Source organism: Manis javanica, chromosome 14 (assembly GCF_040802235.1).
Source record: "Manis javanica isolate MJ-LG chromosome 14, MJ_LKY, whole genome shotgun sequence".
Taxonomy (NCBI): Eukaryota; Metazoa; Chordata; class Mammalia; order Pholidota; family Manidae; genus Manis; species Manis javanica.
Window position 1 is genome coordinate 85,106,629 of NC_133169.1, and position 26,298 is coordinate 85,132,926.

Consider the following 26,298-nt stretch of genomic DNA (forward strand, 5'->3'; position numbering starts at 1 on the left):
AGAAATGGATTGCTGATATATGCTACAACATGGATAAATCTCCAAAATATTATGCTAAGTGAAAGAAGCCAGATACAAAAGGTCACATTTTATATGAAATATCCAGACTAGATAAATCCATAGATAGAATACAAGTTGGTGGTTTGTCGAGGGCTATGAAGATGGAGGAATAGGGAGAAACTGCTTAACAGATAGGGGTTTTACTTTGAAGTCATAGAAATGTTTTGGAACTAGGAAGAGGTATGGTTGTATAACATTGTGAATGTACTTAATGCCACTGAATTGTTCACTTTAAAACTTTATAGCAAATATTCTTTTAAAAAGTTACTTTCATGTTATATGAAATTCAACTCAATGTTATCTATTTAAAAAGATGTTACTCCTGTGGCCTGTAACATAAAAAAAATGTAAGAAAAAAAATACAAGCGATTGCTTAGCCATCTCAGAAACCCATGAAAACAGAGTCTATCTCTATTCACAGTAAACTAAGGAACAGAGAGCTCTTATTAAAATCCTGGTTTCTTCCTGTTTTAACAGAATAATTTTTAAAGGTAAAATTTTGACTATCATACAAATATAAAATGAACACACATCTAAGATTTTATTCAACTCATTAATTAAAGACAGAATGAGTAAGATATTAAGAACTGGTTCAAGTGGCAACCAGAAATACTGCAATGTATTTGTTAATAGATGCAAATCTAGCTTCTTGTGTTTGAGGAGGGGAAGTGATCAACTGTACCTCCACGAGAAAAAACTTGTTTGCTTTTTTGTAGATAAGAATAATTAGCATTACCCTCAGTTTTCTACAAATCTACAGGATTTAAAATAGTTCTGAGACGATGAAAGGTCTCAGAACTACTACAGAATCAGACAACCTCTAAAGGATACCCAGTAATATTTTTTTTCAAATTTCCCAATTTTTTTCTAACATTCCTCTGGCACTCAAGGTAATTCGTTACTTTGGCAAATGGCTTCTCTTCCTTGGACTTCAGATCCTGTCTGTTTAAAAAAAAAATGTTAAGGAGGAGTTGGCTTAGATAACACGATCTTTGACAGCCTGGTAATACCCAGCTTCCAAGGGCCAGATGCTGAGTCACAGATTCCTGCAGGTAACAGAGCCCTTTAAGCCATCAGGACTCATGATCACAGCACATAAATTACTTCTCTTCTCATTGGATATGCCATCCCTTGATATCTCTAATGGATCATTCCAGGACAATTTGCCTTTTTGCACTACTGGAAATAGGATTATACTGAATTCTCCCGGCTTCTGTCATGACCAAAAAGCATCATTTCATGTTTAAACAATCCAGAGAGAACAATAGTTTGGAGCTAGGAAACAAAACAAAATAAAATAGATGGCCAACGTTAGATATTTTTCTAAAACCAGCTGAATTGAATGACTGTTAAAATTTTTATACCATGTATGTAGGGTTGTGATCAAATGTACCTAGTTTGCTGTACGGCAGTATCCCGTCTGACTTACTTGGGGATTTCCACTTAGGGAAAACTAGGATTACTAAGGATTGCATTTCAATACACTTCGTTTACTGTAGACGCACTCTGACATTTATGCTTCTTCCTTTTGTTGGCTCTTCCAGTGCACTCTCCAGCTGCCCAGTACTGGGTACACAGTAGGTCAGTCAAATCTTGCTGTTTAATCATATGTTATTCTATGTTTGTCACATGAATTCTCAGGTTATTCGGGATATAACAGGAAATTTCTCTACTCATGGAGCCAAAATTCTTTTTACTTCATTTTAAATGTATTGATCAGTCCGGCACAATCAAAACCACATCCAGCAACAGTGTGTAAAACAGAAATCTTAAGCTTCCAAGAAAAAATGCGCTGTTCCATACCCCTCTTCATAAAGATCTACAACTCCACACAGATCCCCCAACAAAGCCAATGCTGAGATTAATAGATTTCTAATGCTGACCCAAACAACTGTGAGCTGTCTCCTGTCTTCTGGGTTGAGAGGAAAGGCAGCTTGAATTTCCTTCAAATGCCAAGACCAAAATTCTTTACATTCCAGCTAAAAATGCTTTGCTCACTATGAGACTTTGGTTTCTGCCCTGCCTTTTATCTCCTCATTTCCATTCAGATTTTATGTATAATTACTAGTGGTTGACTGAGGGTCACATATTTTTTGTCCTTCTCTTGGGAGGATGCTCACTCGCCAAGTACTTAATTGAAAGCGGGGGCTGCACCAAATAGTGGAATAGGGAGACCCTTCCCCATCCTCCCAGTTGATACCCTAGCCTCTTTGCATGCAGCTGTCATTCCAGTTTATGCTCCTCCTTGCAGATGGCAGGACTGTGTCTCAAACAAACCCAGCCTCGAGGGGTTCTTTCCGAGGGGACAACAGGAGCAGAAAAGCAGACCGACGACGCGGAGGCTGTGAGTACCTTTGAAACCAAGGCTGCTGGTTGGCTGGGCTTTCTCATACCATAGCGATCCTACGGATGAGGAAGATCAAATGTCCCTAATTCCTTGGGCATAGGACAGAGAAGAGAATCCTGATGCTTTTAATTTATAGGAAGTCAGGCCAGTAACTTCGCACCTCTACTCTCAGGATCAAATACATTCACTCACTCACTCATCAATAAACACTAATGTCTATTATCAAACACTAAGCGAAATGCAAGAGGGGACTCAAAGATATACTGGAACTCAGTAATTCCTGGCTCCAAACATCTGGGGCTGCTCACATCCCTGCCCTTCCCAGAGCTCCTCTCTTTGGCCATATGTACCTTCTGAGCACCAAGCTGGGTGTGTGGGAGACTAGAGAAAGAGCAGTCCTTCCATTCTCTTCGGTGTTATCTGAGCCCTTGACTCTGCACTGGGAAGCCAGGCAGAATTGGAAGAAAAATACGCAAAAGTGCTGCTGGTGACCTTAAGACTGGAAATGACAACTAGCAGGGAAAGATGAGGAGAAGTTGTACTGACAGAGCCAGAAGGAAAGGGAAAAGGTTGTATGAAAAAAATAGAAGACTAATGAAAGAACAGTTCAGCTGATCACCAGGGATGGCTATGGGGTTTTGGCTCACCTTTCAGAGGTCAGCTCAGAAGGTCTAGAGCCAATACCTATTTGGAAGTATCCCTGGAGGAGGCAGGATTAAAATGCCTACTATGTCCATTATGCTAAATGCAGGGAAATGGGTAGAAACAGAATAAGCATTACTGAATACATCTGATTTCTCCTTTCCTCCCACAGATTCTGTCAAAAACCTCAGGAAACCCAAGGAATTTGTTTTTGTGTACTGGGTCTGTGGTTGACTCTTTTCTCTCACTTCCCTGCCGTATTTTCCAGGTTTTATATAATGAGAATGTATTTTTTATAGAAACATTTAAATAGGTTATTTTATAAAAATAGAACAAACCTCCAGACTTGGACAGAGGATCTTGGGTCAGACTGGACATTGCTGAGTGGACCAAGAAATCCCAGAGCTCCCAAGGCTCTTAACACTAATCACTCCCAAAGTCTGAATCTGTTGGCTGTTCTGAGTCCAGCAGTTAACAAGGGGCTAATAACATTTGCCTTCCTTACAAACTTTTTCATAAAGTCACAAGATAAATGTGTGAAAGCGCTTTGTAGTATCAAGTACTTTAATCAGTGTAAGACAGTATTATTTCAGTTAAAGGCAATTTTCTATATAAGTAAAAGAGGATAGGCATAGATATAAAGAAAGTAGGGATTTACATGGATTTCTTCTCCATTTTAGTTCAAATGAAATCCAAAGATTCATTCTGATGGGCAAAGGTTCTCTGCTCAGCATGTCTGAAGCAACATCAGGAACAGAAATTCAGCAGTAAGAATCTTTAATCCACGTCGGGTGACTTGGATCACCGGGGCATCTTCAGGTCCTGGAACTGAGTTCCTGAGAGGTGTTCCCACTTTTCCAAGGGGTAGAATCTGACCCCTAGGGGGCAACACTGAAACCCAACTGACGTGGAAGAGACCTAGCAAAGAAGTACTTGGAACCAGAAGAGATTAAGTGATTTCCCCTGAGGAAAACCCGGAGTTTGGCTTCAAGTAGCACCTTGATGTACTTAGCTATCTCCCAGAGGAGTTCAGGGGACTAATTAAATGACCCTGACAAGAAGCAACAATAGGTATATCGGGACAGGGCCACTCGCATCAGCTGACACTAGTCCAGGGCTAAATGTGTTTCTCGTTCCGGCTCCTATTTGCAAGGTGTACTAGGAGAATAGATGATGTCAACACCAGCCAAGAAGACAAGTTATCTCAATAGTCAATGCTGGCAGCAGAATTTGTGCCCTGATTTATTTTTAGTGCTTTTCTCCCTCAGTAATCCAGTCAGCTGAAGAAAAGCCAGCAGCCTGACTTTTCTGAGCTCACCATCCTTATTTATCCCTTAGCAACCAGCAAGATATTGAGTCACCTGGAGGAGAATCTACAAAGAGTCTGGGGTCCCATCATTTGCAAACTTTCAGGACCACACAGGGTGATTATCCCAAACCAAACAGAAGTATGGGCTTCATTAGTTCATTGGTAGCAACCTTTTACTCAAGGGAGAAAGACAAAGAGGGGTTGCAAACAAAAACTATTATAGAAAGCCTATCATTTTTACCAGCAGCATGAAGGATGGGTGAAAAGCAAGAATTCTGCTTTACCTTTCATGAAAGGTCAGACCTTAAATTAGGGCATACATTCTGCTTATCTTAAGCTTTAAACAGGACTTTTGCTAAGAATTCACAATGAATAGTGGTAAGCGCCTTTTCACCAAGATCCAGAAAGTGAAATATCAAAAGATTAATCAGTTATTTCCACATTTTTGCATTTGAATTAACTCCAAATATTTAATTTTATTTCAACCTCATACAGTTTGTGAGGACAGATTTATCCAACACCAGCTGTCCTCATATTTGAAAGCTGCACCACACAGATAAAATTAGAATCAACTGAGGATCATATTCCTCAGCAAGAATTCTGCTCTATGTTCCACTGATGCTCTGAGCCACAACTGACAAACCAAATACCAGCATTATTATTGTTGTTTTGGATATTTACCCTAAGCAGCCACAGTGTGGTAGAAACTACAGATTACCAAAATAAGACATAAAGTCCTAAAATCAGAATTATACCCATGGGTACAAATTTATTTCCAAGGTTATTTCTCACCCAAAAGGGAGGCAAGTATGTACTGTTTGGACAAAGCAGGGTGTGAGTGAAGTCAATTATCACAACCACAACTCTGCCCTTTTTTTTGGAGCTTTCTACTTCAGGAATTTTCCAAACTTGTAGGAGCCTCAAATTAGACTGAAGTCTGGGTTAGACACAACTGTTCATTAAATCAAACAAGAAAGAACAAATGTCATCATCTCGGTATTAGACAATTTGGTGTGACTATATAATGGGGAACAAATAATAATGAAGAAGAATCTCAAGATTCTAAAAGATTATTTCTTAAGTATTCACCTTGAATAGAATTCACCTAATTGTAAAAGTATAGATGTAAAGATACATTGTCAGTGTTCTATGTCCAGTTTGGAAGGTCATATTTCTCAACAGGCACTTTATAAGAGGAGAAAACAAAAGGGACCAATAAACATACAAAAGATGTACAACCTCATTAATGATTAAAGAAATTCAAGTCTACTAAATAATGATACCATTTGAGAAGGCTTATGAGGAAGTTATTCTCAAATAACGACTGAAAATGTACCATTTTAGAAAAGGTCAACTTGGCCAAAACTATTAAAATTTGAAGTGCATTTGCTTTTTCCCTTGTAATTCCACTGCTACTGATATATTTACAAAAGTACACAAAGGTACATTTATAAAGATGCTCACATATTGCTTTTAACAACCCACATATTCCTCAACATTAAACCAATTAAGTAAACTATTAGAAAACCATACAAAAATTCTATGTAGGAATTTAGAAGAATAAATTAGATTTTTAAGTGCTGCTGTGCAATGATGACCTAGATGAAGTGGAAAAGCAAAATATAGTTTATATGTATTATGGTCGCATTTATAAAAAAAATTATATACATAGATGTATCTGTGTATAATTATGTATTTAAAAGGATATTAAGAAACAGTTAATAGTGGAAATTGGAGACTAGAAAGGGTCAACTTTTACTTTTCACTTTACACTTTCTATACTCTGAATTTTTAGAATTTTTGTCCTAAGCATCTACTACTTCTATTTTTAAAAATCCTTTGACACTCATAGGTTTCAATATTCTGGAAAATTAGTTTGCATGAAATATTCCAACTTCCTAAAAGTACCTTATGAATCAAAAGAATTAAGTTTTACTCAGACTACTTTAAGCACTGGCTATATTTTACTGTATTCTAACTCTCTCAAAATTGGTAATTCCTGAGTTTCAGCAGAATTGGCCAGAATTCCATTCATATACTAGGACAGATAACAAAAAGGGAACTCTTCTCATAAATCACTTTTATTCTGAAAATGGACTTGACATTACAGGATACATTTCTTCATACCTTCATGTCATTTCAATGATTAGAAAAGATTAAATGTCATACAATCTGATGTCAGGAGAATATTAAGGATGACAACACTCTGAGGACATTAAATTCCTCCAAGACATTAATAAAAAGATGCTAACGTCAAGTTCAAGAATCCAAGGACATAACCCTGAGTAAATGGCAGGCAAGCATGCTTTGATGTGGGAAAGCCCTCTGTAAATTATTAAATGGAACAGAAATTTAGATAGTACAACATTAGTATATTTGGTTGGGGCTTACTGCCTTACCTGATTTCACCGAGCCTCTGGCTGAACATAACTACTCAAATTATCTGCATTTTGATGTAATGCACAGAAAAGCCCTCCAAAGATGTAGGCTGTGGTGGTATTTTAATTTCCTTCTCTTAATTTTGATAAGATGGATAGAATAGATAGGATGGATTCTCCACATATTATTTTTGAGTATGTAAATGTGTGTATGTAGTTTTTTAAAACATACCTCAAGTGTGTAACACATATAATTCATATTTTTAATTATGAATTAACATGCATACATGGTGCTCTTCTACTTTATTTTATTTACTACTTCATATCCTTACTTCTTTTTAGTAATATATGCATCCAGTGAACCCATTACAACCCAAGAACTGGAGCCACAGCAATAATTTACATTATCCATGTGCTCCCCAATTCTTCCCTGTTTTCCTGCAACTGCAACCACTATCCTATATTCTGTGTTTATCATGTCCTTGCTTTTTAAATAGGCTTATCAAAGGTATATTGTTGTATCTTAAGTCAAAATAGGAGAATTAAGCAGGATGAATTCCTTCATTCACCATTAACATTACAATGAATTTGATGAAGGGCAGGACCTTGCATTAGACACTCTGGGAGACAGATAACTGAGCTACCAAAGCACTGTATCTGGCACTCGATATGTTTTTGCTGAATTGGATCTAGCAAAATAATTTACCAAGTGCACAGTTTATGACTGCATCCTTAAATAAACAAGGGATTGTCAGGGATCTCTTGGAATTTGAGCAGATTAAAGAGAGTTATGGTCCAAGCAACTCCCTACCCCCAACCCAGGGTCAGTCTGTAAAGCAGATAGTGTCTGTCTTGCCAGTCCTGTTCTCTCCCCTTTCTGCAACTTCTTCTCATTTGGTATTAAGGGCCAGGAGTTGTCTCTGCCACTTGATACCTATTGTGAAAATTCTACCCTATCTGCCCTATACATGATGACAGATAAATCTCCCTTAAGTACAGGTCCTATCATGTCACTGTATAACTACTGCAGAAACCTGCAATGATGCCTTAACACATAATACCATCTAAACCCTTACCCTGGTACTCAAGGCTCTTTAAGATCTGAGCCTAACCAACCTTCCCAACCTTCTCTCTCCTGTCAAACTGACTCACTTGCTCTTCCCTACACATGCCTCGTGTTTTAACCAAGGTCAAGACTTTGCTCATGCTATTTATCAAAGTGTCTGTGGACTAGCAGCATCAATTTTATCTGGGAGCTTATGAGAAATGCAGGATCTTAGGCTCCAACCCAGACCTACTGAATCACAATCTCCATTTTAACAAGATTTTCAGGTAACGCATATGCATGTTAAATTTGAGAGCCAGTGTAAAACAATCAAATGCTTTTCCATGGTGCTTAAGTGGCTGTAATTATAATTATTTATTTCTCTACAGAACACATGAGCACCCAGAAAGCAGAGGGCTACCCAAATTATATGCCTAAGATATCTTGCCTAGCCCTCAGAAACAAATACACGGAGTGGATCCTCAGTAAAGATTTATAAATTAACTAATTTGGTTTCAGTTCTGCAGCTAAAAAGGTAATTAAAATCACCAACCTTCACTTTATTGCCTGACAAACAATGCCCAATGTAGATATCACATCCACACAAACATAGAATAACATGCACACACAGGGTCTTTTATGGATAGCATTGTAACAAAAAAGAAAATTGCAAAAAAGTAATGTTAAAGCCTGACATGAGTATCAAAGCTCTTTTTGGATCAACTAAATTAGGATCAACTCAAACTGAGGAGCAAGATGTACTTGATGGACTCCAAGGTAATTTGGGGCTCTAGTAGTCAATGATTCCATGATCCTAGGGGATGTCACTTTGTACTGTCCCAGAGGTGGCCATAGGGACCAGGGACAGCTCTGAAATGAAGTCTGAAGCTGCAAAGCCTGACTTCCTCTCTGAGTTCTCTCTAAACCCCAGCTTCTCTATAACCTCCCTGAAAAGCTAATGGTCTGCACTTGTGTCTGCTATCGTGACCCCACCTCAACTCCTGGCATTTCCACTGCCCTTCGCCTCCACGAGCTTGCCACTGTCACACTTCTTTCACCCACTGTCCTCACCTTCTCAGTCTCTTACACAACTCAACATTGCCAAGGTGACAGTAAGCTAAATGAAACTGTGCTAAAAGTGGCAAGTTAGGGAAAAAACATATCCTGCTAACCAGGCCTAATCACCCTCTCTCCCTCCCCTCGTACAATTCAATAACTTTCCTGAGAGGACTCAACTGGAGCATCATTATGCCATTCTGCAATGAGGGGGCTAGACCTACAGAGAACTTGCCCTTTGGGTCTCTTAGGTATTTTTATTAACACACTTTCAATTCTGCCTCTACCAAGGCCCTGATGTGGCTCTTTGGAGCTTTAAACCAAAGCTACTTACTTCGCATCTCAAAAATGGACTCCATATACACTTCTCCCACATCTTGCAAACAGCTTTCTACACACTCTCCATTTTTATTTATCTCAACACCACATATATTTCCTTATACACCTAGACAATAAAGAGAGACCACTGTCAGAGTTAAGTCTCGGACCAGTGTCCTGTATATGAGATCATGGTGGACATTTCTATTCAAATCCTTATAAGGTCCTTCCTAAACCCAAAGGCTAATTATAGGTAGAACTTCAGGCTTTTCCTTAGAACCTAGGTCCACTTTCGACCTACTTCCAAAGAAGAACACAAGTCAAGGAAGTGTATTTCTTATAGTAAAAGTTAAGAGCTCTTTGCTCTAGAGATGGACTGTGTGGATTTTATTCCTGATTCCACCCCTTACTACTTTGTGACTTCAGGCAATTGTCCAACATTTCTAAGCTTATGTTTCCTTAAGATATAATAATATCTTTGTATCTTGGGGTTTTTGTGAAGAATGAATGAGAAAACGCATATAATGTGGTTAGTACAATGCTTCGGTGATTAGCCTAATTTTACAGTTATTAAAAATCAAGCTCAGAGAGGGCTGTGCATAGTCTTTTTTTTTTCTTTTGCAAAGCCTGCTTAATGCTACAGATTCTCCTCTCTAGGACGATTCTAGTCACACATAGCTGTAGCATACACTGCTGTCCAAGTGGTGGGTAACCTGATTCCCCGCTGATGACAGTATGTGGTCTTAGCTGTCCTTGTGCACAACAGTATTCCTCTTGGCAATAACTCTGCATGTGTGTGTAGGGCAAACAGAAATGCAACAACCTCTTCTAAAAATCGGGTATGACCTTATAACATAAAAACTTAGGTACGTAAGCCAGTGGCATCAAAAAGGACAGACATCCTCTTTCTATTTTAGGTTGAATATCAAAGGAAATAAAGGTTTTAGAATTAAGTATCATTCTCGTCTGAATTTAGGTAGGATGTGAAAGACATCAGGAATCTAATCTCCCCCACCTCCAAGATGACTCGCCAACTGGCTTCTTTGCTTCAGTGTCACCGCTGGAGAGGGTGTCATTTGAGTTAAAGTAATAGCACTTCCTGTTTAAAGACAAATGGAGGAATGGAATATATTCATGGAGAAATCTGGGTCTTTGAACCAGCCTATCAGAGGATTACTAAGAAGTCAGTCTTGGTATGGGCTTGAGGAAGTGATAGCTCTGGAGGGCTAAATCTAAAGGAATAAAACACTTGTAACATGCAAGAGAAAGAGAAGGTTCTGGGGGGGGAGCAGACAAAAGAGGTGGGAAGAATTTGTGAAATACAAACTTTGTTTATTTGGCAGTTCCACCAGAAGTTGGATTGAAAGTCACTGACTGCTTCTAAGACAGTAAGGCTCCTAACTCTAGGCAATTTTACTCCTGACACGTCTCACTAGCACAGTCACTGCTGGTGACAGGGAATGAGCAGGAAGTATTGTAGATGATTCTCTTGGAGTCTAGGCCTCTGCCGCCACGCTCCTTCGCCCCAGGGCTGATTCAATTTCAGTATTTTATCTTCAAATAAGATCAAAAATACTAAACCCAATCTTTAGCTAAATTCAAACGTTATTTAACAAAACAAAGTAAAAAGTAGCTTGCCACATAATTCAAATCAAGTATCTGTGTATCTTAGCATTTGAGCCAAAAGGCCTGAATTTTTTATAAATAGAAGAATTCTACAAATTGGGCCTGTTAAAACTGTTCCTGTACTGCCACAATTCAGGATCCAACAAAACAAACACAAATACCACAACAAAACAAAGCGGGGAAATTTCTCTTTAAAAAAAGGGGGTGATTCTTGGAATACTTGCTCTTAGAGCCCTAAGCCTCCAACTACCATGAGGTCATCGTGCTGTGAAAAGCCCAAGCCGCACAGAGATGCCCTAGAGGATGAGACACTGAGAGAGAGAGACACCGACAGTACGAGGGTGCCAGGCACGTGAGTAAAGAAACCATCTTAGAAAAACGCACTCTCTTGGCCCAGCTGCCCCAGTAGACAGCACATGGACCAGAGATGAACTGCCCAGCTAATGCTTCTCAAATTTCTGACCTAAAAACATCAGGAAATTTTATTTCCTGTGTACTGAAACTTCCTTAAAACTTTTCAAAACCATCATCAAAATAGTCAGTTGATGTCAAGTATCATCTTCTCTTCAAGTAGCCTGAATATGTTCAGGAAAAACACTGTGTGCCCCAAAAGAGCCTCTCAGTGAGCAAGAGCTTCAGGATATGTCCCGGTTGTTTCCAAGCCCACCAGGACCTCAGCCTCAGAGAGAGGGAGTAGTGTCATTCCGCATCACGACCAGGTACCCTATCCTTTGCTGGAGAAGCAGCCTGAGAAAGCCTATGAACAATGTGGACCTTGACATGAGAAAAAGACATGCAGGAAGGGCTGAACCAAATAGATATGCAAACAGAAATCTGTATGCTAATTAGAGTGTAGTATTTATCTTTTAGAATAGCTCCACAGAGCAAGTGTTTTATATCAAAACACCACTGAGCGAATGGAGAACTATGAGAACCAGGACGGTGAGTATTTCACTCTAACATGAAGTGACGTAACTGATCATCTCCTGGGCACAGACCTCTCCTCAGCACTGTGTAAAATGAAGAAATTTGACAAAACGCCAGGCAAAAGGCAAAATATTAGGTATGATCAAGCAAAATATCTGTCAACTAGTAAACAACAGCTCACCCTTGATGTTAGTTTAACGTTTTGAAAATTAAAAGGGGTGATTTCTTTTTTCCAAAAAGTGAGAATGAAAGAACAAAAGACAGAGAGACAGGGCCAAACCTGAAGGCAGTATATATAGTAAAGAATCAAGAGATCTGGAAAAATAAAAACCTACTGTTGCTAAAAAATGGCCCAGATACACTGAGGAAGAAATGGTCAGTGCATTTTTAGAATTACCTGTGTACTAAAAAATATATATATACTTAAAAACTTTTCAAGGACATTATCAAAAATAATCAGTTGCTGTCAAATATCTTCTCTTCAAACAGCTTGAATATGTTCACAAGTCAAATTCATTCATTTTTGCAGAGCCTGATACCACCAGTGGGTCACAGGCAGCAGAAGCCCTGGACTTGTTCAAAAAGTGATGGGAACCATCATACATACACACAACTAACAGCTCACAACTCCTTTTCTGGCTTACCTCACATATCTCTCCCCTTAACTATTTTTCCCCCTCCCCTTGCTCTGTTAAGAATAATATAAAATAAATAACAAATGTCTTCCACAATATCTGTTGCTTTGTGGACACTTCAAGTTAATTTTCCTTCTGTGAATAAAGATTACCTAGTATGGCATTTGTCAATTAGGAGATAAATAAATATTTAAAATAAACACTAAATCATAAAAAAGGCAAACAAAGAAAATAAATTGGAAAAGCACAATAGATTTGTCCATCAAATCACATAACAAGTAGCATTTTACAGTGGACCAAGTTTAGCTTACTGTTTGAATTTTAACTACTTAGTTTATTGTGTGAAGTTTCACTAAGTATTCTCACTAAGGTGACATTTTAAAACATCTGAGACATGGTATATTGCTAGTTTGCCTTAGCTCATTTCTCCTTCCCCAACTTCCACCTAATGTAGCTACTATGAGATTCTTTTATTGTCCACTTTTAAATAGATCTAATGTCCTATTTTTCAGACCACTGAATCTACATTATATCCATGAAACTGGTATAAGTGCAGACATCCTAGCTATTCAGGCAATGTTACAAGGGCATCATCATTGTTCATTTGTGTGATCTCTATGTATCTTGTCATCTTTCCAGGGTAAGACTGCCAAGGTGTTGGACTCTTCATTTGGTGGAGTCTAATTCTGTTCTCTTTACAAAGAGCTAGTATTACACTCAGCAAAGGTTACCATTTACGTGAGACATGAAGCCTGTTGGCATAACTCATCACCAGAGAAAAATCCCTAGCTATTTTTTCCCTCAAGGACATCCCCAGTGCTACCTAAAATCAAGAAGGAACACTTCAGGACAGATCACATGTAGCCCACACACATTCTGAATCCACATTTTCATTTTGATTCTCTTGAGTGCAGTATTATTTCACAGCAATTAAGCAAAAGGGTTTGCTTAACCTTTTAAGCAAAGAAAAAGAAAAGAGGAGTTGTGAGCTGTTAGTTGTGTGTATGTATGATGGTTCCCCTTTATAAGGGCTGGATTTGCTCTTTTTCTATCCCTTATAGGAAAATACATGAGAATCAAATGTAAAGACTAGCTTTAAGCAAGAGAACTCAATATTTAAGGGTGAGCTTTCTTTTAGAAATTATTCCTTTTCTGGAAAGGGGCAGGGAGGGGATCTCATGTTTGGTTTTGTTTTATCACTTACTCAAATGAGTTCTGAAAGATTTGTTTTCATCAATAAATAACACTCTAAACTCTAAGTAATTTCTAAAGCTCAGCTCATCTTTCAAACCTCTGCATTCTGGAGTGGCAGTCTAAGACTCAGCCTTAAGTATTGACTATTTTGCTTGTGACCCCAATGCTCATCTTTCTTTCACTTAACTTTGTGACAGAATTTCACCTACTCTGGTAATTATGAAAATTAAAATAACATTTTCAAAATATTTAAATTTAGAGATTTTAAAAATATTTTAAAAGAGCAAACGGACCTAGAAGAAACCTTAGGGACCTCGTCACTTCTCATTTCTCATTAGATATGAGATAACTGAGGCCCCAAAGGTGTCTGCCCAAGGTCACGTAACCAATTAATGACAGACCTAGAACCAAGATCCAAAATTCCTCCATTCTGAATTAGTGCTCTCTCCCACACAACCTGGCCTTCAATATCTTTATCCATTTCTATACAATCTTCAGACATAGATTGTTTAATGCATGCTCCAAAGAATAATGCATATTCCAAAGAAGTACTCAGGGCATTTCTGGGTTCCATTAGTTATCACGGCCTCCTTTCGTTGGCTGGAAGATCGGGGACAAGAGATGGAAAGTCCCACCTGCCCTCCTCACTCCGTGGATTAAATGATAGCATGAGCTGTCTGGTGCACTGCCCACGAAGTTGACTGTTCATGTTTAGAACAGGAAGCATCTGGAATGTTAGGGGGCCCAGTACGACCTTCCCTTTATAAGGACTGGATTTGCTCTTTTTTGTTCCCATTAGCCTGGGGACACGGGACAATTTCAAGGTGGGCCCAAACCTAAAGCTCACTTTCCACCAACACTACTCTGCTATGTTCTAGCTTTTTTGAGACATGCTTAGAGGAAATTCCAGCCTCTTGAAACAACTGCCCTTATTTTATTTACAAGTATGTTTCTTATAAAAAGTTCTAAAAGTTTCATTACACATTTTCTTACTTAATCCTCCTCTTCCCATGAGGGTAAGCATTTCATTTTTATCTTCCTGCCAGAGCCAGAGTTTCTCTGCTATTTATGAGATTTCTTTCCAGAGTCTAGAAGTCAGAATTTCTAGAAGCCACAATCTCAACTGAAGTCTCAGCCAATTCTGCTAACAAAGCAAATTCATTGACTCAACAAATATTTATTCTGCATCTCCTATATGACTGACACTATTCTAGGCACTAGAGACATAAGAATGAACAAAACAGACTAAGTCCTGCCTTCATGGCGCTTACTACAAGTAAAAGGATTGTTCCATTATCTATGGAATTCAAAACCAAAAATACAATACCAGATAAAAGAAAAAAATCACTACATTCTCAGCTACTCAAACTAATATCCACTTTTAAATTTATCTAGTTTTATAGAGTCCATTTGCTATAGTCCAGTATGGATTACAGAAGAAGCCAGAATATTTGACTGACTCTTCTGCCAACAGATTGCATGACCTTGAGCAAATACTGTAACTTCTTTGACCCTTAGTTTTGGTTTTTGAAGATGTCAGACAAGATTTCCCATGACTTCTCTTGGTCTGCAATTCTATTACTGGTTAACTTCACCTACAATGGCTAGTGTGGTACGAGGACTTACTGCCAAGGTCAGAAGGGGAAGACTCTGTATCAATTGCTTTTATTGATGGGCTAGAGCTAAGAGAAACAGCACAAAGCAACACAGACCTCCTAGGACTATTGACAGCATCACCCAATGCAATAATCTGTGATATCAATCAGCTCCGCACCTGCTCTGTGCTTGACACCAGGCTAGACACTTTGGGGATGGGAGACATACAAAAAGATGCCTGATCTTAAGGAGCTTCTAAATGAGAGTACAGAGAGAGAGTAAATAATTAAAAACAAAAGTGTATTATAGAGGTTGCAAGTTCACAAGAGAAGAAAATCAAAGAGAGCTAGATTAGAAACCTGTGTGGACAGGTGGGACTTCACCCCCATTACATTATCACCACTATCACTAACATAACATAATAATAGCAGCCAACTGAGTGCATGATATGTGGCATACATATGAGTTACGTACTTTTGTGGGCTATCTCATTTAACCCTCAAAACAACCCTAGAAATAAACCTACTCGGCCTATTTTTACAGATCAGGAAACTGAGGCTTAAACAGAAGCCTAATAATATACCCAATAAAGGGTGAATCTGGCAATCTGATCTCAGAGTGTTCCACACCACTAAACGGTTATGGGATGCCTTCCCACATGATGAGATAAAGGGATAAGCACAGTACCTGGTACACCGCTTAGTATCCTATAATGTTACTTACTTACTTTCCCTATCCATCCCCCACCACTATTCATTCCATAACTCCCATCCCCAACTCATACACATACACACCTCAGCTTTGCCAATTTCTACATTCTTCAGAGTTCAGATGACAGTCCTCCCTGGGCAGGAAGCTTTCCTAGACCAGTCAAGCTTCGGTCTCCTTTGAAGTCAAGATACTAACTTCTAACAGCCTATATATGGGATGGTTATGTGCTGCCTTGTGATGTCACTGGCACTCTTTATAATGTCTTACGACATTCATGTTTCCAATGTCTTATGGCATTATTAAGATGGTCCTTATATTTTTATTAGGCATCTTCTGCATTACTGAGCTTCTCATATAGTTTCATCGTGTCACCTAACTCTAACTCCTTCATGTTGTTCCTGGGGTCTTGGCATAGAAAACATTAGGAAGAATTCACCAAATCAAAAGTTTGAGTGTTTATGGAATTTTCATTCATTAAAAACATGATCCAAGTCAAATAAATACAGCCAACATTTCGAGGTTTGAGCCTACCCTGTTTTGAAAGTGTATAGGTACAGACCCTGTGACAATTTCGGACATAAAAGAAATCTGTGCATCTCTGCAATCCCTCTAGCACATGTGCATTCACAAACTGAATCTATCCTCTTCTGAACTACCAAAGAATGATTCTATCTGCTTTTTGAAAATGAAAACAACCAATTAAACCTTTAAAAAAGGCAGTTCCAGTTCACAGATTTATTTTAATCTTCCAAACTTACTATAAAATACTATATATAATAAATATAATGCATATGTATAGTTTAAATAATAAAATATGCAGTCTGTAATCACGACCTACCTCAAGAAATGAAATATAAATAGTATTAGTAAATCTTCTACACCACCAAAATTTAATTCTAAAGCAAAATAAGCCTAAAGTGGGTATAAAACTCCAAGATCAACATTAATATATTTGGGAAATGACTCAGTACTTCTGGCTGCAAGTGTTGTAGCTCTATACAGGTAAACGTCTAGATTACTTAAACTGAGAATATTGATTAGCTAAGAATCCAGATGTTCTGGACTGACCTGCTGTCTGCAACTCACTGGCTGGCCCTAGTATGAATAAAATGTACTTGAACTAAACTTCATGAATTTCAGTGAACTTTAAATAGAAGTTCTTTTTGCTTTTTTTACAGGTAACCAGGAAATATCTTTAAAATTTTGCCTCTGGGATTGTGCTTGGAAAATGCTACAGAAATGTCAGAGTAAGTATAGAATGTGCGTATGAGTGGCATTTTTTGCAGATAAAATGGGGGAAATTCTTCTTTTTAAAAAATAAAAATAAATAAAACCATTAAAATGTCCCAAACTTCGAAGCAATTATTTGTTTTATGTTATTTCTTCTGCACAATTTAAGTGTTTAGTAACAGTCCCCTGACTATTGGACTAAGACAAAGGAAATTTAAAGTGAAACTATTAGGAGCCATAATCCACTAATACTTGATCAAAAAGAAATAAAACTAAAATTATTATGCCAATCAAAAGAAAAATAAGGATTATAGGTAAAACTGTGATACACTCAAATGTGTAGAGTGAGGCACTTCTACCAAAGCTGCCTCTAATGTTCCTTATACTGTTGTTTGGTCTTGTTTCCCCTACAGGATAAAGAAGAAAACCACTAAAGTTTCTCTGACTATCAGTTCCCCAGTTAATGAAACGACCAACATCAGATCAAGTTATTCTACCTTAGTTCAACCATTGTGTATTGACCCCCAGAGGGTAAGTTCAGTTTTAAAAGCCTTCCAAGGGGTCCCAGTAATAGAGACACAAGCCCAGAGAAGAAGGAATCAATCAACCCAACCTTCTTGAAGAGTATCCTTGAGGAAGCCTCCAGTTGAATGGCCTCAGAAAGTACAAAAAAACCCGTGCATCTCAGAAATAACTCCATGAAAGTTCTGCGGGTTGGCCATTTGTCTATGTACCAGACCATAAGGGACAGTTGGTTTTAGGAGCTCAGTCTCATAACAGAGTATTCCAATTATTCAAGGAATGAAAAAAAAAGAGGAGATGCCTTCTCAAAATCTGAAAGATACTAGAGCAATTGTATGAGAAGGGAAAAAAATTCAGTCATAAAGTTTAGAAATTATTTAAACTTTGCATGCGCCATCTCTAGATAACTGCCAATACTCATTTCTCAAATGTAATTGCCCAGTGTTGTATTTCACCATCTCAGCTAATGGAATGTTGCAGGGCAGAGAAAAAATGGTGGCATTGGAGCAGATACCCAGACTGACATTTAAATTAGAAGCATCATCCTTTTCAAAAAGGAGACTTAGGGTGTGGTTAGTAGCAGTTAAAATGGATCCAGTTGGTTCACAGCCACCATGCACCGAGGTTTCAGGGCCTTGACAATATGCATGATACCGTCTCTTCTATTTCTTAACCCAGATGCAGAGTCCCTGCAGCAGCCTGTCAGGAGCCACTTGTGGTGTAGCTCCTGAGTTTACCAAGGTAACCTATCTATACTGCATGATGGAATTTGGGTTTTATAAAGTGTAGGCATTATTGAAGGGATAAGAAGGAAAGGGGAAATGAGAAAGGACCTCAGATTATTATTATTTGATATATGAGAAAACTGAGTCCCAGAAAAGGTGAAATTATTGTTCGATGTTACAGAACAACTCAGGGTTTATCCTACCCTCCTTAGATTTTTGTTGTGTGTTAAGTCCTCCAGCTCTGGAGGGCAGTCCTTAGACTGTGCCCTCCCAGCAGACTGCGCTCCTCTGCCTGCCCCCAAGGCTCCTCAGTCACTGAGCAAAGCAATGTCTACTTCCTGCTTGGGTCACAGCCAGAGGTCAGGATTGAGAAAGCTCCTCTATCACTCAGTGAACACAGCAGGATTCAGTCAACAAAATCAAGCCAAACTAAGGTTGAAATCTTCTCTGGGCTCTGTCCCCCATTTTCCAAATCGGACAGAACTAGAGTCACTGCCCAATACTGGCCCAAGATACGAGAAGCAGGTCAGGGACTTAATCTGTACGAGATGCAAGGTGGGAGATAAGAAACGACATCATTAAGAGTAGGGCGCACTACTGTCAATTCTGGAAGCTGGGTTTCAGCAGATGCCATCAGGCACACAGGTATGCTTTCCACAAGTCTCCTCTCCTGCTTCATTCCTTCCCTGTGATATGTGGTCCTGGGCATCAGGCCTCAAGGGTTACGCTTGTGGTCACCGTGTCTCAACTAGACTTCACTTGACAGAAGAACCTCAGATATTCCCTCCCTGGTCTCAGGGCCACGTTGCAATTTGAAATGTAATTCTAGAGTCTAGAGGACCCTGCTGGGAATAGGAAAGGAAGGAGATCATGATTTAAGGGGAAAATTTACCACAGCTGTCACCCATTCATGTATGCATGTGAGATTAAATTAGCTATTGTTAATAAACACTTTTTATGTATCAGTATAACTCTTCATTCTTTAAAGTAAATTTTCAGATTACTAGTTTGAAATGAGCCTCAAAACCTCAAGGGAGGCTGAGTATTCTGCTAGTCCTGTACACCAATAAGGGACCTGAGTTCCACAGAGGTTGGGAGTCTTCTGAGTTCCTACCAGCAGCTTCAATAAGCCAGTGGCAGAGTTGAGATCTTGGCCCAAGTTGTTTGAGTCATGATTCAGAATCCTTAATGAATTATAATACTGCCCATGTTACTTGATAATTATAAAGATTAAAATCTGTGACTATATATGTACTCAACAAAATGAAGACGTTTCAACTAATCTCTTTTCTATTTTGAAAAATGGCTCTTGGGGAAGTGAACAACAATTTTCTCATTAAACACAAGTCTATGAAGTTAACATAAAAATAACTTAATACCTGACTATAAAACACAAAAGAATGCCCAGCAGCTACTTGTTTTGAAGGAGGCATGGTCAGTTGTCAATGACTGTGATGAAAAGCATGCACACTTACTGTAACTGGCATCTCAGATCACTGTATATGGTAAAACAGTTTCTTCCATTCTGTGAATTCTGTGATTGATCTTCAGCATCTTCAAGACATCTCTACAACCAGAGGTCAGTTTGTCATCTTTGAATGCCGAGTCCAGGCCACAGCTGCAGTTCAAGTTCACTGGTACAGAGAGACAGAACAGATCGCAGACTCAGATGACTTCCGGATTCTGAGGAAAAGTATCCTTAGCAGCTTTTCAATTTGCTTTTTATTCCAATTAACCCTGAAATCTAATGCATGTTTTAAAGTTTAACAGCTGATTTGTTGCCAGCTCACTGTTGTTAAACAATTGTAATTTCAAATCCAAATAATTCCTCAACAAAAGCAATCAAAAAAGAAAAGGTAGCTGTTTTGTTTGATGAAACAATAGTTTTAATAGCTGTGAAAAACACTGGTTTATTTTCATAAATTAATCTTACTATCTCCTAAAGAGTTCCTGGCACACAAACAAGAAAAAATGTGAAAATAAAACATATTTTTTAAAGAGTAAAACAAATTAAAACTGATGTATAACTTCCTAAGTACTTTATTGTATAAGTTTGCTGTCAAATAATTAATTTAGGGAAGGGTAACAAGTATGATGATCCACCTCATGCTAAACAACGGATTTAGACTTTATGAATAATTTCTCATTTAATCCTCACATCAACATTTTGAAGTATGTGTTATTATCTCCATCTGTAAGTAAGAAAACTGAAATCAGAGATGCTAAATGCCTTGCCAAAGTCACGAAGCTAGTAAATGCTGTGGCCAGGGTTCAAGCCCAAAACTGTTCCTGTGCTAAGTGAAGAAAATATATTCATTTAAATAGGAATTCAAAACAACTGAACATTTGCACATCGCATTTAGGAAGAAACACCTCTATTATACAATATGGTATTTCCTTTAAAAATAACAATTATTGCATTTTCTGAAACTAAAGTAATACAGATGATAATAAATCTAGAAAATATATAATAAAAGAAGAAATTTTAAAATTACCCATTATCTCACTACCCAGAGAAAATGATTATTAACCTTTTATGTACCTTTCTACAGCAATACTACAGTATTTTTGTAATGCAATGTTCAACTTACTTTTAATTAGAAAGATTAAAAGAAAAGGATTTGCTCAGGAGAACGAGGCCAGTTCAGGATTAGTGTTTCAGCACTGGTTTCATATATACAGAAAAGAGATGTTATTTGGTCTTATCTTCATGTTAGACATGAAGAACTAAGCCCCAGAGAAGTAAAGCAATTTTCACAAAGCTACAGAGCACTTTAAGGGAGACCACGGCTAAAGCACAGTTCTTCTAGCACCTGCCAAGTATCACTCTGTTATGTACCTTTTCTGAGTTTCTAAAGAATTTATAATCTGTAACTCCAGGTAACATCCAACCTTGTATTTGCTTCAAGTTATTTCTCGTATGCACAAGGCCCCTTCTCCAAACCAAATTAATTGTCATTAAATTCTCTGTTCTCTTGTTTTATCTTTCAGAGGCTTGCTTATCATCCATTCCCGGTAAGCAAAATTTTTCAACATCTTGATAACAAACAATTAAATCAAAATTACCATCTGAAGACCTTTTCCTCTAAATCAATTTTGCCTTCATAAGCAGTTTTGAGGCTACCCTATGCCAACTGTTGAACTGACACAACAGAAGAAGCAATATAACTGGGATTTATCAGTATTTATTCGTCTATTCCTTTACTCAACAAGTATTTACTGGGGATAGAGTAGGGCCAGGTTCCATTCTTGGCACTGAGGAGGTCCCCGCCCTCATGAGCACACATGCTTCCTCCTGACTCCACTTGGCATAGTATCTGTGACTCATGAGCATACACAGAGGCAGGAAGGAGGTGTCCTGAAATCACACATCCAAACGCCGACAGCCCAGGAAGGAGGTGCATGCCCCTCACACGGTGGCCAACACTATACTAACGTTAGGTCTAACCACCACGGCAATGACAATTTTTAGGTCAGTTCAGAAAATCTTCCTATAGGATCTTATGCTAAGCACTAAAGCTACAGCAATCCATAAATCAAAGGATAAAGTATAATCCCTACTTTCAAGGAACTCACAGTCTCGTAGAGAAAAAACAGATGTGTCTGAGGAGCACGTGACAGGGACCGTGCTGGGATTGTTTTAGGCGATATTTTTAAGATTCATCTTCATGGGCCCACTCAAGGACAAAAATTCAGACAGGTTTTTTTCAAATCTCAGTAATATTGTCTTTATTCCTAATGCCTACTCGCCCTGACATCCTAACACACTATTTGTTTGTTAGTTTTGGGCATCCAAATATTCTAGTCAAGTTGAATCTCTTGCCTTTTCCAGAGGAAGTCTGCACCTTGATTATCACGGAAGCATTTCCTGAGGACTCTGGGGAATTCAAGTGCATTGCAGAAAACGAGGCTGGGACTGCAATCTCAGCAGCAAGACTCTTTGTCTCCCCAGGTAATTACTCCTCACTTCTCCCTGCTCCAATTGCACTCTAAGCCAAAAGAAAGAGTCTGTTTCTATCTGAACTGGAGACTAATTCTATTTTTCAGAAGGAAAAGAAGTGGAAAAATCAGAAAATCCTCCAAAGTTACCCATGAGGAAGTGTTCTACAAAAACGGTCGCCTCTCCCTGGAGCAGTGAGAGCTACACAAAGGACAAAAATTCAGACCATATCCCAAGACACCTTAGGCAAACAGGTCCTGAACTGGCCAGTCACACTGAACATGAGATGCAGGTTCCAGAAGAGGACTGCTGCACCTTCAGTGAACATTCCTCTGAGCCACAATCACAACGGTAAGGGCAGACAGACCTAACATTGATTCATTCAACAAATGTGCTTAGTTCTGTAGGCAGAGCTCCTACCCCCAGGGAAGTTTCCTCCTGAGATAAATCACTTTAACTCTATCATTTCCCCCGTGCCCTCTTACCATGCATTTCACCATGGCTGAAATAGTATGCAGTGTGCTTAGATCCACATTTAAAAGTTTATTACAGAGACTGATTTTTTTTTCAAAATCAATAATGCTGAAATGGCACAAACTTTGAAGAAGTGGAATCTCTTCCCAAAATAGAACTCAGGGTCTTATTTTAATATAAATATAAAAAACATCTTGTAACACAGGTTTCTTCACAGTCAGTCTTAGAATACAGACAGAATCATCCTTGCATTTAGAAGACAAATGCATACATAGAAAGTTAATTCAGTAAGTGAATTTGACAACCAGGTTATGTTTAAAACAATCTACCACCATTTCTACCCCCCAAACACAAGTCTCAAACCAAAATATTGATTTAAAATCCCAATTTAAAGATTGATACTTAAAAGAAATTTAAAAGTTTTCATTTTAACAATATCTAACATAGTCCACTAAATATTTTACCAATATAAAGTTAGCTGTAGATTAAACACCTTGAGGAAAACTTAATAAATCAGCATTCTTGACTACATACCTAGTACAACTAAATGTAGCCTCTGTTAATTACAAAATAAAATGATATTGAAATCTCTTTTAAGGAGAGGCTGCTTAAGTAGTATTTGGGTCTATGAAGTGAGAGAATATATCATGTTAGAAATGGAAGGAATCAGAGGTCATCTACGTGAAGTTCCTCCTTCTACAAAATGACTAAAATTGTAGATGATTGGCTCATATTGTTGAGGTCTAGTTCCTTAGACTCCCATGACCTTAAGATAGGTAATTCTCCAGTGTTTCTTGCAATGAAGACACTGAGGGAAAGAATTTGGACTTGGAGACTAACAGACCTGGAACAACGTATATGAAGTACACAGTAGGAATGCAATAAACAGTAAGTGTAACTTCACTGCATTGTTTTGTTTTGTTTACCAGGATCAGTATATCTCCAGTAACAGCTTGCGACTGATTTCTCAGTTGGTCTCCCGGAACTCATTTGGCTTCTGGGGTTTCTAGTTGCCTGGGCAGCAGCTAACCCTACAAATAAAGATTCCTCAAGAGGTCAAGAAAGAGTGGGTGTGTGGGACAATAGATAAGACTGCAATTCATTCAACAAACATTTATTCAGAACATTCTATGTATTTGTCAGTTTCTGTGCTAAACTTGCCATGGGAAAATGGCCAGTACTGATGATACCTATAACTTTTCTCCATGAATACCTGTGTTTAGCAGCGAGCCCTTAAGACTTAAGAAGACCTTGAATTTATAGTAGAGTACCTTTTAAAGAAGATTTCCATCTGTTCATCATAAAATCACCTGTCGGGAAAATTATTGGGTAAAAGTTCTATGAAAGTCAGTAAGTTTTTACTGAGCATCTATTATGGGCTACATTGTCTGAGGCAAGATGAATTATGTAATAAACAGTCCCTCCCTCAGAAAATATGTAACCTAGTTGAAGAGATATTGTACCACATAACAGTACATTGTATGATTTCCTGTTTCATTTGAGTCTCTTAGCCACCCTTTGATTTAGGTTAGTAAAACAGATATTTTTCAGTTAATTATTACAGCTCAGAGAGTTTAAGCAACTTGTCTAAGGTTACACAGCATGTATGTGATTGAGTGGACACTCACACTGTCTCCAAAATAGATAATAAAAGGTTAATGTGTCTAGAAATTGTAGTAAATTAACTAAATTAAATTATCATTTTTTACTGTTTGACTCCAAACCCCATAGAGTATCCATTATTATTTCTTTCTTGAGAAGAATATAAGATTGAATCAAATGCCAGAATGGGTATTTTAGATTACAAGTGCTACAGTGGGATTCCCTTTCACTACATATCTATGTAGAACTTCAACAATCATAGTGAATTATGCATAACCTGAAAATAAATAAATAAAAGATTCTTCATACTTTAGTCCTTTCTGCCATCCTCAATGGCATATATATATATATATATATATATTATATTATATTCAAAAACAAGGGCTATATATGAAGAAGGAATGAATAAGTGACAAACATCTACCCTCCCACTGATGTGGGACAAGAAGGAATTCCCTAACACACAACAGGAAATGTTTCAGGGAGATAGTTAAGAAGTTATCTTAAGATAACTTGAAGTTTTGTGAGGTATTAGAATTCTTTGCCAGAGGCCCTTACTGTTAATTTATAGAAATAAATGGAAAAAAATAGTCTTTGGAGCAGGTTGGAATATGGTACACAACCTGAGATCTTACTGATTCTTTCAGTTTTAGGATGACTTTTCTCAAATAAGCAGCTAAACCATTCAAATAGCCCTATTTTCTCAAATAAGCAGCTAAACCATTCAAATAGCCCTATTTGTGCAGAATCATAAAACACCATTCAAAAAAGCAAAGCAAACATTAAAACACATAAAATTCATAATAGATTATTAAATATAAGACCATTAACTTCTGAGAATGGTGTCATCAAAGACAACCTTAAGTTACTTACCTTTCCTAAATCATCCTTTGAGCCCCCTCGTATAGCGAGAACCTCAGCCTAGATGTACCTCAGAGCTACTATACCGTAACCAGCGTTACCACTTACAAAGGCCTTGGGAAAGAAGAGGCAAAGCTTAAAGGACAAAGACTAAGTGGATCTAGAGTTCTTCCTAAACTATGGTATGTTTAGAGTCTACCGTAGGCAAAACTGGGGGTTAACTTCTTGTCCTGGGCATCTTCCTTACTTGGCTAGTAGGGTGTACCTCGAAATTTTAGGTACTAAGACACCTCAAATCTAGTATGTCTTCTTCATTGCCCTTATCAAACCCTACTCTTGGGAAGAACCAAACATTTAGGCACATGGACCACACTGAAAGTTCTTAGAATAGCGCCTTGCTTATAGTATATATGTACATAGTGTTGGTTTTCTTATTTTTATTGTCACTTGCATTTACATTTTAAGTCTCTCTAATTCGGATTGAAAGGCTCTGTCCCTATTAATGGAATTTGAGCAGATGTGCAGAAATATTTTGGGAGATTCCTGAAAGAAGACTTTGCAGGCACAAACCTACTCAAGTCTAGTATGCTTTTCCTCAGGAATGGCTGTGTGGCCAGGCAGCAATTACCACTTTCTCTGAACACCAAAGGAAGGTACACCTACATGGTCAGCTGTGAAGCTTATATGATATGGCTCAATGTGCTCAAACACCTATTTGCTGTACCCTGATGTTCATGGCAATTAAATCAAGATTGGAGCACCGTGAGGGAGGGGAATAGGTAGATATGATTTAAACAACAGAACCATTCCAAAATTAAAAGCACTAAATGGGGGTAATTCCACCCGATTGGCCTGATCCTCATGCTACCCACCCCTCTCCACCTCTTTTATTGATTTGAAGGTTTCTTCCTCTGTAATCATTTACCTCCCTGTACAAAATGGGAACTTAAATATCAAGACGGTCTCCTTGGTGAAAGAGAAGAAACTGCGTAACTGTTAGGAGTAAGGGAGATGAAGGTAAGAGAGTTGATACAGCACAGAGCCCTAGCTGTATAGACTGCTTATTTGCTTGACAGTTTCTTAAGTGTTTCTAAACTCTT

The 26,298-nt window shown here is 38.2% G+C and overlaps 1 protein-coding gene and 1 long non-coding RNA gene across 3 annotated transcripts in view; one reads left to right on the forward strand and one right to left on the reverse strand.

Moving 5' to 3' along the window:
* The window catches only part of LOC140846174 (uncharacterized), a 77,521-nt gene that overhangs the window by 32,925 nt on the left and 18,298 nt on the right, over positions 1 to 26,298 (reverse strand). Inside the window, exon 4 of the long non-coding RNA XR_012125086.1 lies at positions 19,797 to 19,955. This is a non-coding gene — a long non-coding RNA (uncharacterized lncRNA). The remainder of the gene's footprint in view (positions 1 to 19,796; positions 19,956 to 26,298) is intronic.
* LOC118971946 (palladin-like) lies at positions 519 to 24,495 on the forward strand. 2 transcript variants are annotated; one of them, XM_073221706.1, is made up of 9 exons: positions 519 to 2,404; positions 17,023 to 17,091; positions 17,488 to 17,605; positions 18,275 to 18,337; positions 19,873 to 20,014; positions 21,313 to 21,336; positions 22,154 to 22,273; positions 22,369 to 22,612; positions 23,665 to 24,495. In XM_073221706.1, exons 2-9 carry the CDS (start codon positions 17,084 to 17,086, stop codon positions 23,696 to 23,698), a joined length of 753 nt encoding a protein of 250 aa, XP_073077807.1. In that variant the 5' UTR covers positions 519 to 2,404; positions 17,023 to 17,083; the 3' UTR covers positions 23,699 to 24,495. The 2 variants fall into 2 exon arrangements, with proteins under 2 accessions (XP_073077807.1, XP_073077808.1); XM_073221707.1 differs by having other exon boundaries at positions 22,372 to 22,612.

Coding starts and splice junctions, on each gene's coding strand:
- LOC118971946 (XM_073221706.1), top strand. Junction 20,015..21,312: donor CTTCCGGATTCTGAGGAAAA/GTATCCTTAGCA, acceptor TTTATCTTTCAG/AGGCTTGCTTATCATCCATT. Junction 22,613..23,664: donor TCTGAGCCACAATCACAACG/GTAAGGGCAGAC, acceptor TTTGTTTACCAG/GATCAGTATATCTCCAGTAA.